The sequence below is a fragment of the Pleurodeles waltl genome, chromosome 10, assembly GCF_031143425.1.
Source record: "Pleurodeles waltl isolate 20211129_DDA chromosome 10, aPleWal1.hap1.20221129, whole genome shotgun sequence".
Taxonomy (NCBI): Eukaryota; Metazoa; Chordata; class Amphibia; order Caudata; family Salamandridae; genus Pleurodeles; species Pleurodeles waltl.
The window spans coordinates 1,005,873,230-1,005,887,003 of record NC_090449.1 but is presented as its reverse complement, the minus strand read 5'-3'; the positions used below and the strand labels follow the sequence as shown (position 1 = coordinate 1,005,887,003).

Sequence of the window (13,774 nt, the reverse complement as noted above, 5' to 3'; positions counted from 1 at the left end):
TGAGAGGTGTAGGCCATATTTCCTGCTACTAGTACAGCCTTCTGTCATGTAATGGTAATTTACCTAAGTGAAATGAGTCTCGACTCTTGCTTTCTAAAGTGAGTTCATGAGATCTGTTGCTTCAAAAAATGAAAGCAAGATCCAAAAGCGTGAAGCAGACAAGCCGAATCCATGGTCAACCTGTTTATCATTGTTTCATTATCCTATATCCACTGACTCGTATCTCTCTACAGGGGCCTAAGCTATGCTCAATCCTGTATCCTTTTCCCACAAGGGTCCAAGCATTCTTCAATCTTTTTCCCTCCCCTTGACCATATTTACATTTTGATGTATTCTTGAGATGCACAGAAGTCAACAATTTCATTCAGACTGTTATTTGTGTTCAGATGGTTCAAACAAGCCACAAGCTGGCGTTGGTATTAGGAAGCACATAGTGCATGCCATGACCCATTGAGGACAGTACTCAAATCAGGTAAAGCGTATAGTTTTCATTTGCAGCCATTTGTAAACATGTAATGGTGATCCTGTGAACTTTTGTTGGAGTTGGGCAAATGTTACCTTATTTAAAAAAGTTTCTGCTTCACTGAGGCAATGGGGTACCTTCTATCCAATCAGAGGAGCTTACAGGGGTTCAAGGAATGCTGTAGTGTGCCTAAGCACCTCCTAATTAGTTAGTGTGTTGGAAAAGCACTAAAAAGCTACCTGAAAGGAAGTTTAGCTGTTGGGGAAGCGAGTGGATAAAGGACTTGGATGCCATTTTGATGGTCTGCTCTTTTCATTTCAGAAAAGCGTGAAGGAGGGCCTTTTACTGAAGCAAACCAGCTCTTTCCAGAGATGGAAGAGGCGATATTTCAAACTGCGAGGAAGGACCCTCTACTATGCCAAGGATTCAAAGGTACGACAAGTGTGGTTTAATTCCTTTCAGAGTGCTATGTGGCCACGAGGTGTGTATAATGGTAGGAGTACACAACTAGAGGTAGAGGCTTGCTGGCATAGGAGGAATATGCCTTCTTCATAAACAATTTTGGATGGCATTGTGCCCAAGGTGATGTGTCTTCTGCACCTACGTACATCCAGACCGTGGACTTGTTTTGTCCTTCTCAAACTGCTTTCTCCTCAAGGCTTGACTTTTTGAGTTAAGGAATGGCTTGAGACTGAGCTCCAACCTTGATGAGTTTCTGGATCATGCTCTCTTTCCCACCACTGTTCTTGATATGTGCTCATGACCTCAGAACTCCTCTCAGTTCTTGTTCGTTGGGTCATTAGTTTTGTCTTTGGTGTTTCAGAGCAGTGCTTTGCTAATAGTCCAACCTAGAATCTTGTAGATTCAGACATTTATCCACTGAGCTTGTTTTCACTCACTGAATGCACCATGTGTTAACAGATTTGGTCACAGCCAGCTCACTGTCATCAATAGCATGGCTTACCTGGAAACCCTGAGACTTATCTCCAAGACAGATACCACCTTCTTTTTTACTGGCGTGAGGATTAATAACATGTCTGTAGCTTGCATGGGATAAAAAAGACTAGAAAGTTGTGAGCCAGAAAACATTACATGCGTGGTTTCAATGTACTCCATAATGGCGGTGCCATTACTTTTTTGGGATTCTCTCCCACAGTTATTTTTTTGTCTTTTGTGTTTTTTTCAATGTCTTTTGCTTCCTCTCTATTAGTGTTGACCTGGTTATGTTTAGTCGTTTTATTAACTCATCATGTAGGAAAAGTCAATACTTGACAAGATGTTGCGTATAGTTGAACCACAAGGACTATTTGAAAATGAAATTAATAAAACAGATTTAACAAACGCAAAAAGATCCAGCAAAAACACACACCTTGTTAGGTAAACAAGTGCTTCAACTGGCAGCAGTAGAGAGTAAATGGATGCCGAACAGGCTGTCCAAATAGTCCAAAAACAAAATACTTCACTAACAGAAGTAACATGGTAACACTGACCAGAAATACCAAGCATTTCAAGTGTTACAATTGCGATAGATGGACACAAAGATGAACAGGATGCGTGACATCTAAAAGGTTCCCACCCTCATCACAAACAGCAACTGTTGCTATGGGAGAATCATAGGGTTGTGCCCCCGGAAGTGCACCTTATGCCTCTGGGTTTGGGACTGGATTGTTTTAATTTGTATTTTACTGAGGTTGTCAAAGTTTTCTCCAGAGTTCTGCCCAGAAGGATACAAAACGTAGTCAAACAAATCAAGTGACATCAAATCACAGACACAGCTGGTTCCTTAAGCCGCAAACTGACCTACACGCAGAATTTGGAGCTTCAGGTGTGCTCATAGCTGTGCCAGGATATTTGCTGCTTTGTCGTGTCTCTGATATCCCCTTTGTCTTGCTTTTCCTTAATCTCACACGTACCCGAAAGACCAATCACCAATTTTTAGAGGGTGTGTAACTGGGGGTCGGAGCACAGGGCTATCTGGGCACCAGTCACCTGATCTGATTCCCTGAAAGAAGGATGCCCAATGTGTGGCGGTGAAGGCCTGAACCATGCCAGCTTTTCCAAGCACCCTCAAAAATGGAAATAATGTACGCAGTCATAGGTTATCTTGAAAACCTGGTATGGATCGCGTCCTCTTGGACCACGGCTGGACACCTTTGCTCTACACTCCACCCAAGGTGGAGACTCAAGAGACTCAAGGGGTTATTTGTATCTGACGCCACGCAAAGATGAACTGAGAAACATATCGGGGTTCAGAACCAAACTAGTGATGATCACCACTGAATCTAAACGAGTGACCAATCAGAACAAAATGCGAAATACCACGTCAAGCTCTAAAAACATGGTTTTTGTCAAGAAAGGAGAATGTAAGAATTGTGGTTTTAGCCAACCAGAAATAATCACACAATTTGCAGTCCCCCCCCACAAACCCCCCCCCCCACACACACACGCACACACTAAATGATGCCACATCCATTTTGGGCAGAGCATCAGCTGAAAATGTGATGCTGTTTCCATTAATGAGCCACATTTCCATCACATTATTCCTGAGTGAAAAGGGACGGAGCTTTTGTTTTGCCTTTTCCTTGTGACTCCAATAGTGTCAGGGAGAAAAAAACACTGTTTTTTTCACAGCAGAGGCACCACTCCAATAAGTTGATCTCTAAAAATAAAGGGTTCTTTTTCTCACGAATTTTTCAATTTTTAATATTTTTTTATGAGACAGCAATCCTAAACAGGTTAGTTTGCGATGTACTATGTGGTAGGGTAGGCACAACCCCCTTTACACAGCAGTGGGATCCACGTGGAAGCCAGGGTCACAGATTTTCTAGATGATCCGGATTCAGATCTGCATTTCTCAACATGTGCTGGGCCACCCTTCAGGACAGCATGTATACCAGTGGCTTCAACATTGTGGTGTCCTGTGAGAGTTAAAGGTTAACATTCCTGATATAGTTTCCAAGGGCACAGGGGTCCACAAGCACACTGACACACACAAAAGATGAAACAAAAGTGTGTCTTTAGGCTGTTATTTATCTAGAACTTGTGTAATGTGCAACAGCCGCCTAGTGTACCATCACAGCAGCACTCTTGCTGACTGAGTGATTATAGGACCTGTACGCTTGGCTACATAGGATGGGGGTGTATTTTAACCTATGTGGAAATAGCTGGTTAGGTGCAGGGGGTCCTGACACATGCTCTAGTTTATAATTGGTTGTGATATGAGTAGAGTGAGGCCTTGCAGCAATAATTTATTTTAAATAGTAGCATAGCCTGGTTAGTGGGCCTTCCCCTCCTCTTCGAGGTGTTAGTCGGATCCAAGGGAATAGGTTAACAGCGCCATATACTGATCTATGAGGTGGATACTAGCTGTGAAGATGCAACCTGAGAAAATCCAGGGGTCCATAAGTAGAATATTTATGGGGTAGCCCACAATTGACTAAGGGGTAACTCAAGAAAGTTAACAGATACCTCAGTAGCAGGGCAGTAGGATCCACCAAGAAGTGGTGAAGGCACAACACAAGAACTTCCATGGGTAAATCAGACTATGGGTTCAACTTAAAAGTGCTGAAAGTGCAAAACAAGGAAACCTTCAGATACCTCAATAGTGGGACTATGGACTCCTCCCGGAAGAGATGAAGGTGCTACCCACTTGTATGGGTAGAATTTACAGACCGAGAATAAATGGTCATCATCGTGTAAGGCTTTTGAAGTAATGTGCCTAGAGTACAGAAAATAAAAGCAAGGGTCGGGTTGAGTACTTCAAGAACTTTATACAATGGTACAAACGGGGTGGATTCTGGCCCTAGCAGGACCAGACGGAAAGAGGCCAGAAGAATACTCACTTTCCCTGTGCTGGACGCCCTGATAGGAGTGATGAAGTAAATGTACCATGTGTCAAACATTGGTAAACATGAGGGAGGGGCATAGGAACAGGACCTTGCTGAGTGTTTTGTGGGCAAATTGCAGGCGGCCTGGTCCTGCCCTCATAAGGAGATGTAGGAGGAAAGGGCAAGGTGATGGGTTAAGGCTGCATTACAAAAACATAACCTGAAAAGGAGATAAACCCTAAGCCCCACCTAAGAAAACGCAAGAGCCTGAAACATGGGCCACAGTGGCTCCCACTTTCATAGTACTAAGCATCCTCCCTCTTATTGCTGGAATATTTAAAATGCCCTCAAACACCTACTCTGTGCTGTTGCCTCCAGCGTGCTTGAGGCGAATTGTGCCCAGTTCCTTGCCAGGGGGTGGAATGAGTGGCCTGAGGACATGTCTCATCAAGCACCGTCTCTTCAGTGAAAGTGCTTTGGAATAGCGCCAACATGCTTCCTCGGATAGCGCCACGATGCGTCCTCACTACCACTCAAGCACTTTTAAGTTTGGTAGCCATAAAGAAATATGCACCGGGGAGTGGGCCATAGTGGAGGAGCTTAAAATAAAAGTAGAACAGATCTTAAACTGCAGGATGGCTTGGGACTGCAGCCTGAGATGCTCGCTCTGTTGATGTTTGAAGGGGAAGATGGGACTCAGGGCTGGAAGGAGGGAGACCTGGAGAAGGAGCTGATTAATATGTATGTGGTTGTTCATGGAGTTGTTGTAATGTTACCATGCTTCTGTATTGCCACGCTGCGGTTTGTACTGTGGTTTACGTTCAAAACACTAAATAAATGTTCCAAACAAAACATAAAGCAATTGGCATGAAGCTGAGAGCATACATCACAGTGTGCTTAGATTTCCTCCTTATGTACATGGATGTACTCCATGCCCATTAATGGTGCCCCGTTTACTGCCTGTTGTAACTAATGGGACCCTAAATGGGCTGCACTTTCGCCCCATTATTCACCAAACTGATTGTCCAGTATGGATCTTAGATTAATTCCCATTTGGTTTTGTTCCAGCCCACCACTACATTTGACATGTTTGTAACAATGGGATTTTACCTTCAGCTCCCTGCAAGGATGCTGTTCACCAGTATGTTAGAGGCTGCAGCACAAGTGACATTAAACTATATTCAGCACCCTCATTAGACCACAAGGTTGAAGCCTTCTCCCACCCTTAGTTCCTCAATAGCTTTCTATTTGCGGCTGATTACTGACTAAGGAAGAAGTAGAAATGACAGGAAGTGACTGGTCAATGACCCTCTAAGGCCATGTGAAGCAAGGACACTGGCAGCAGTAGCAGTCAGAGAGATAATTGTAGCAGCTGCTGTCAGTAGCTGTCCCTAATGGCTAGTCATGGCTCCTTGTCCTACAAAGGCCAACTGCAAGGTAATGCGCATTTATGCTCAATTATTTTATACCACGATGATTCATGACCGCAACAATTAATTATCATGCGAGTAAGCTGTCCTGACTCTAAATTTAGATTATTATTTGCACTAGGATTCTTAGAATTAGCAACATTCCTTGAAGGGATGTCTTGTGAGGGGGTTCAGCGCCGTCTGTTGGCTTCCATAAAACGTTTCGGCACCGGCACTTACTGTTTTACAAATCAAGCACTGACTACTGTCCCACAACTCTATAAACAAAACACAATTTAGCTGTCCCTGTATGATTTGTGATAATCTACATCTGAGTACCATGGTGTAGTTATCTTGAGGGTAAATCCTGTGTTCAATAATCATGTGTAGTGGTCCCCAAACTCTAATCAGGATAGATTTGTGATCATCTGCTACTGTGTACCACATCAGAAGATATTTTGTTGATACAAGTGGAGGTTTATATTTACCCATAACAGTCCCCAAACTCTTAATTATGTGATCGCATTAGTAGTATATATACAGTGGAGCTCAGCATAGCCACAGACTAAGGCCCTCATTATGATCAGTGGATCACGGCGGAATGCATAGCCGCCGACCATGCTGACGGTCGACAGAAGACCGCCAGTGGCGGTGGCAGGCATCCTGCCATATTCTGACGCATGGAGCCTCACCGCCATTGATGGCGGTGAGGCCCGCGATGCTCGCGGTTGATGGCGGGGGTAGATGCTGCTCCACCCTCACCGCCACGTCAGTCCATACACAGCCATGCCATGATGCAGTTATAGGCGTGGCGGTGTATGGAGGCACGGCGATGCCAGCGGAGTGGCATCCAAGGAGCCCGTTCCCTCCTGGACAGCACAACAGAACAGGTAAGTGCTGCCTGAGAGGAAAGGGGGGAAAGAGGATGTGTGTTTGAGTGTGTGATTGCATGGGGGTGTGGTTGAGTGTTTATGAAGGGGGGATGTGTGTCTGCTTGTATGAATGCGTGTGTGCATGTAGGTGTATGGGTACTTGAGGATGTGGGGTGTTGGGGTTTGGGGGGACCTGTATGTAGGGGGTGTGTGGGTGGGGGATGGTGAGGGGGGTGCTGGGAGGCGTACATGGAAATTTGGGTGGGGAGGGTTGGGGTTTGATTTTTGGGGTTCAGGGGTGGGGGCGGTTCTAGGGGCTTGGGGGGTTGGGTGGGGGTAGTGGCAATGGGGGGCCTGGCATGTCACAAACAGGTGACCAGGATGTGAATTCCTGTCACCCGTATGCTTTCCGCCAGGGATTACCAGGCGGGGTATCCCGCCAGGAAATCCCTGGTGGAAATGGGATCATAATCCCACAGCCGGGTCGAATGTGCCTACCGTCAGCCCAGCGGTCAATTCTGGCCTGGCGGTGGGTGGCAGTGAACTGACTGCTTGGCAGCCAGTTCACTACTGTGTTCAGAATATGGTGGTCTGGACCGCCATGCTGTTGGCAGTAATGACCGCCGGTGTGACAGTCATTACCGCCATGTTCATAATGACCACCTAAGTGCCAACACTCCATTCAACAAAGAGCATTACTTCCTCATGCATTACACCTGCACGGATAATAAGGGAGCAAACTTCTTCGATTAACTATGTCCTCATTTTCAACATAACATAGTAACCCCATATTCACACCTAAGGTGTGCATCTCAGGTTTTTTCCTAAACCAAAGAGTCATTTTGAATATTTTCCAGGTCTCTGCGACACATCCATAAAAAATAAACTTCTCAGGTCACTGATGCAGTAAATATTTTCAGTACAGCACACGCTGAATCATGTCACCCCTTTGACAGCGGAACAGCGCTGCACACTGTGAGAAGACTTCAGAAAAGCTTCCTCTTGGATGAAAGCATCAGGAGGCTTGTGATAATTGTATGGTGCTTATGCAAAGAACTAGCCTTCTGTTGCTGGTGTAAATACTGAGTGCAGCTTGCATCGTTTGTAATCATTTGCCAGGAGCTCCATGTGTTTTTTGTACTGTACGTTCATATTACAGCCTTGGTCTTACTAAGTGACGTCAAATTGAAAAGTGATACTATTACCCAGTTTAATGGTACTTAGTTGGTACTTAGATTATCATCCTCAGAGGGAGAGGCTGAGTTAGCATCTGAGATGTCTGATTCAGGGCATTATTTCCCTTTGCTTATCAGATGTAATTCTAAGTGACCTTCCTATGAAAATCTACACATGCAAATGTGGCATTTTCATCTATCATTCGTGCTGGGTCAGGGTCTAGGATGCTAAAGCAACGTGAGCCAGCAGTTGTAGGTCACCTACTACCTGCAGCACCAAATTAATGCAGAGGTCCCAAAAAGTGCATTAGGAGGTTGTCGTGTAGCACTTTGAGCAAAATGATGTTGTGAATTTAGCACTGAGAGTACCCACATCATTTCTGGCTGGCAGATGGCCTGTTCAAAAGTGATCCCAATATTGACAGATTTTGGGATGCGGGTAGATGGTCTTGCAGTGATTTTACAGAGAATCAAACAATTTGATAACATTTGAGAGCTATCTTCAAAAAGTGAAATTGACGACCTCGACTTCTCATTCATGCTGCTCCTCTGCGGCCAATGTCCAGGGGAGACTAGTTTTGAGGAAAGGATGTTTGTAAAGCACTGGTAGATTGCCTTAGGCTGGCTGTACCCCCGCCCCCATGTAAATGTGGCTAGGCTTTTGCTAGAAAGAACTAGCAGAATGATTGCACCCAGACGTTTTGCATTCATCAGACCCATGTTTACCCAGGCTGTCAATAGGCCCTCATGTCTTGCTATTGAATTTTAGCTTCATTTTCAGGCCACAGAACCCAGTATGATGGGATCTGGGGCCAGTGACTCGGTGAAGGTTAGTTAACGCAGCAGCCTTAGAACACCACTCCTAAGTAACTGACATAGGCCCCTTTTTATGCGCGAGCACAAAGTGCTCCATCCATTCTGTAATCTCTCTTTGGGCTTCAAACCACGCCCATGGCACATCAGTCACTTACATTGGTTCGTGGGCTTGCCTTTTAAAATCCGCTTGCTTTCATTTGTGAAAGGCATGCATACGTCATGCCTTTTCCGGTGTTTAGCCCACCTACACAGCACCGGTAAAGTACCAAAAACATACGAGGCTCGATGTTTTCAGCCTGGAGTCCGGACTACTTTATCTGTTTATTTTCCACGCATTGCGATCGCGCTGCATTTCACATAGCGCGATCGCGCCGTGTTTTGTTTTTTGCTTAACAACGCTAATAGCTCTAACTTGAACAAATGCAAGACCCGTTGCATTGAAAATGCTTGTTATTTTTGCTCTAGCAACATACACCTTTTTATGTGGATAACCTATTGTCATCTGTTCTTCAAAAAATACAATAAAACAATACAGTGAGCTAGCTGGCTCTGGGTTGCCACATCAGACATTTTTGTTTGTGTTTTTCCTGGTTTCCCAGTGCTGGGATGGGCATTTTGTGTATGCTGCCTTCTAAAATGTGTAGTCTCATTAGTTTTTGGTGATTTGTCATCAGATAGCTCTTTCGTTAGACTGCAGATCCAACATGACGTGCTTGCAAGCTATTGTGTGGTCTTAAATTTGTGTATCTCTGCTGAGGTGATGACGTTTTAATTGACGCTTTATGATTTTTTTTAATATTTAGGAAATGCGTGCTGCAGGGATGTTTTGTCTGTCGTAAATATGCAGTGTTATTCACTAATCACATCTTGCTTTGCTGTTCTGAAAACATATTTACAGCATTTTTGTTCGCAACGTAAAGAAATACGAGCATATTGGTTTCTTTAAAGGCACAACGATAATAATGATAATATTTTCTTTCTGAGACAGCTCATGCCCACACACACATCAGTAAACTATTAATAATCAGCGCCCATCCAGAAAAGAAATATATGTTAACTTTTCCAGTGGTGGTTTCAGTAGATGGTGAGCACCCAGCTGACAAAATGTTATTTTGCCTACAGCTCTGAAAATCCTTGCACGACTGCTGCTGGAACTTGCAGTTTTGCGTTTCCCATTATAAGTACGGCCCTCCAGTTCCCTTCGTGGTTCGTGGTCTGTGGCACCTTCAGCCAGACCTAGCTTTTTATGCTGCATTACAATGCCTGTTAGGACTCGCGAGCTCTCTCTTCCTATTGGACGTATTAGGTTATGGGTCTCGGTTGCTTTAAAAGTCGAGACTGGCTTATGGTGTCATACATGAACGGGTGGACCTGTTGTGGTTTCATTCGGAGCATGCTCAGTATTGCTGCATGGAAAGCCATGACTGGTTGACTGCTACGATTTACTGACCAGGGAGGGCTAACTTTACAGTGTAATGCTGGTTCCCTTTTATAATCCAGAGGCCCCACGTGAGGCAGAGTGCCTGGAAGGCTGATACCACAGGATGCATGTTGCAGGGACTCCGTCGACATCCATTTTGTAGTTAATGCAACTTTTTGGGTGCCTATGAATTCCTTGATGGTTTATATCTGATATACTAACCAGGGATGGTTTAGTCGAAACCATCTTCTGCAGGGTGTAGAGTGTACACAGATCATCCTATTAGCTAACAGGACGGGGGGGGGGGGGGAAGTTAATGGAAATCTGGGCTTCTTTGAGAGTGAAAACAATATCTATTTTCCAGCCAAATATGTGTCTGAGCTGCTTTCAGAAGTCTCTTTAATCGCCAGAACAAAGGCACGAGCGAAGCACTGACCTGAATTGAAACCTTCAGAACATTTTAGGGCGGATTGATATCTGCAGACGTGACATTTCTAATGCCGGACAATGAGAGGGTAAAGTGTGCGAAATTTAGAAAAGACAGAGTATGATGCTTTAGGCTCACCTGAGTGAATTGCAAGCGCGACACTAAAAGACAGATTCGTGGAACAGAAAATGAATAAGGCACCAGTACGAAACCCTTGCAAAGTAACGCAGTCCTGCAAAACCAACCATGTGGCTGCTTTGCCCTGACAATACATAGTCACCCCGTTAAAGAGCCCAGCGGAAGTGCACCACAGGACTTCGGCGAAATAGTGCAATGTGCAATAATCAGGTTACTGCGCATTTTACATCTTTCTTCTATTTTGAGTAACACAATATTACCTCATTACATCATGGCAAGCCCTTGGCTGTGAACACCAACTAATAACTTGTGATAACTACTCCGCTCATAACAGCGGAAAGAGGTAGTAAAGCTGATTACTGCAACTTATTTCCATTCGTATGAAGAAAAGACTAAGGTCCTGTTTTAGATATCGGCGGACGAGTTACTCCGTCACTACGATGACAGATATCCAGTCCGCCGAAACCTAACTCCCATTATACCTAGGGTCGCAGTCTTCCATTTTTACTGATTTTTACAGATAAAAACAGACAGAAAACTATTTATTCTTCGTTCTGCATTTATTTTTAAATACAGAACAAAATGGAAAATAGGCCTTCTTTGGATGATTTTTTTCTGCTGTCAATCATAAGTGCCAGGTCTGTAGGTGTACAGATTGAGTGCAGGGGAGATTAAAAAAGACAACAGATTTCCTAATTAAGCTTAATGAAGTGCAGATCTACATCCATTTATGTTATGCTACAATGCAAATGTTTTCAGATAACGCTAGCCACCCATATACTGCTGAAACCTTTTGGGCATTCAAATGTGAGGATCCATTTATCAGTTAAATAAATGTGGAAAAATACCTATTGCAGTTTCATTAATACAGCAAACACAAAATAAAAATGGATAAATACAGAAAAAATTAGCAACAAATAAATATGGATAAATACAGATGAAAATGTTGAAAAAATAAATGGAACGTTGTGACGGAGAGACTCATCACTCTAAATCAGGCCCTAAATCAAAATTGATTGAGGTGATCCCAAATGCTGCAACATAAGTACCACATTGTGGTGCTTTCCTCATTTACCACATCAGTCTAAATGAAAAAATATCAAATTATTGGTATAGCCTGCTAAGCAAGTTTGAAACAGAATAGGTGTGCGTGTGTGCACACATACACAGACACACAAAAATAGATATTGGTATAGATTATGTCTGTACAAGATTGAGCATGGCATAATTCCTCATAATCAGAGCAACATTGCGTGGAAGTGGAAAAGAGCAGAATTTCATTTTAGATTAAAAAAATCTCCACATCCCATTTCAGTAACCTTAAAAACAGAAATGACACAAACACAAAATATAATATTTAAAAGCCATCTAAATGGAAGCTGCCTTTTGTACAGAAATTCAGCAAATAGTGATGGTGCTCTGGAGAAAGAAAATTATTCACTGGTTTGCTCACATGCAAGATTAGTAAAACAAGCAACTGAACTTTTGTTTTCTTTTCTCTCTGCTGCTCCAAAAATGCGCATAAGACATTATAGAAAGAGAAGCGAGTAAGGGAATGTGAATAGCCCATTTCAAATTGCAGGAACTTTTGATGTCGCAGGTATGTGGGGCCAAGGTGGAACTTAATTTGAGCCAGTGGTTTCCGGTGCTTGACACCGACACTTAATTGTCAACACTAGCATTTATGACAGTCTGCCACATGGTGGCACTGTTTGTCTACATTAGAAATAAACACAACAAAAATTGGTTATTATTCAATACACAATAAAAATTACTAGTACTTGTGACCCAAGCCATTCTTATAGTTTTGGGGGCATGAAATAGTCTGAATTGTTACATTTGTAGGGTGTGATGATTGGTAGTTGTGTTGGTTCTGTCAATAGCGACACTGGCAGGGGCACTTCGTGGTGCATGCTGCATGGCCTCCAGACAAGAGCCCTGGCACTTCTTTTTTTTGTTGTTTCTACAAATTAAGCACTGGTCTGCACCCTAAACATCAGGCCATGATTAACTTATAAACACATGACTTAAATCAAACTCTTTTCCATTGACCAGCACCTGATCATTGTAACTCCATAATCAACCTTTAATCTTTAGAGTAAGACTCTAAGACATTAGGCCACAAGTGACTCATTCACCTGCCAACATTTGAACATTCAAACACTTTGAAACCAGTGCTTTCCTTGTCCCATTCTAGAAGTACTACTAGGTGTGTGACCACGTAGGTACCAGCATAAGCTCTTTCATCTTCAGACAGAGAGTCTAGATCTTTAATTAACAGACCAGTTTGTTCCCAGTTTTCAATATAGGGCCGGCCCCTCTGCTCTCACCTGTTTTCTTTCAGCTTGATTGGCATTCCCCACAGATGCTCACCAGCCCTGGGGATGTCCACAGCCCACCGGTACCTCTCCCACCTTGAACACACCCATAAGGGAGGAAAAGTGGCTTCTCACCTCCTTTGGCTCCCAGACTACGTCACAGAGCTATATGGACTCCACTGCCAGGCCCTTTCTTCCTTTCTGTCCAGCGTTCAAAATATACCCCGCAGCGACCTGCTAAGTGTATAATAAAAGACACCACTAAAGCAGGAAGTGGTGGAAGTGGGAGGAGCCTATGTGCAGTTCCTCTTTTTGTGGGTGTCTGTTAGGTGTGGTGGCCCCAGTATGTAATTAATTGTGGCAAAAATGTTACTAGGAGGTAGCGGACCAGAATGGGAAATGAGCAAGTTCCAGCAATTACTCTCTACATCGAACCTTTTTGCCGTCTAACCCCAGCAAATTATCCCAACTGTGTCCCTTTGCAGACTGCTGACACAGGCACTCACCCATGACACCAGTGCCTAGTCAATGTGCTTAGCCATGAGGAGCAACATGACTCTTACATTTTTTTCAGTGCGACTGTGTGCAAAGTCCTCGCTTCAAGGAAAATTTACTTCCTTTTGTCTAAGTGTTGCCCTGGCTGCGAGCATGTGATTGTGAAGCGCAGAATAACTGTATCTTCACACCTGGTCATTTGGTCCAGTAACCCTGAAGGGCAAACAAAAATGCCAGGAGCGGCTTGCGGTGCTAACGGTGCGGGCGGCGTATGCAGGAGGGAGGGGGGAATTAATAAAAAAAAAAAATGTACCTTCATCGTCACCGCCGTCACCGCCACGCTGCTCCAGGCAGTCTGCAGGCACAGGCTGACGCTGCTCAGAGCAGGGTCAGTATTGGCAGGGCGCTCCCAGG

At 44.0% G+C, this 13,774-nt stretch overlaps 1 protein-coding gene across 8 annotated transcripts in view; it reads left to right on the top strand.

Annotated features, from left to right (window-relative positions):
* The window catches only part of DGKK (diacylglycerol kinase kappa), a 524,126-nt gene that overhangs the window by 372,137 nt on the left and 138,215 nt on the right, over nucleotides 1-13,774 (top strand). For all 8 annotated transcript variants that reach the window (XM_069211876.1, XM_069211875.1, XM_069211872.1 and 5 more), the window contains one exon: nucleotides 785-895. In XM_069211876.1, coding sequence (XP_069067977.1) covers nucleotides 785-895 — 111 coding nt within the window. The remainder of the gene's footprint in view (nucleotides 1-784; nucleotides 896-13,774) is intronic.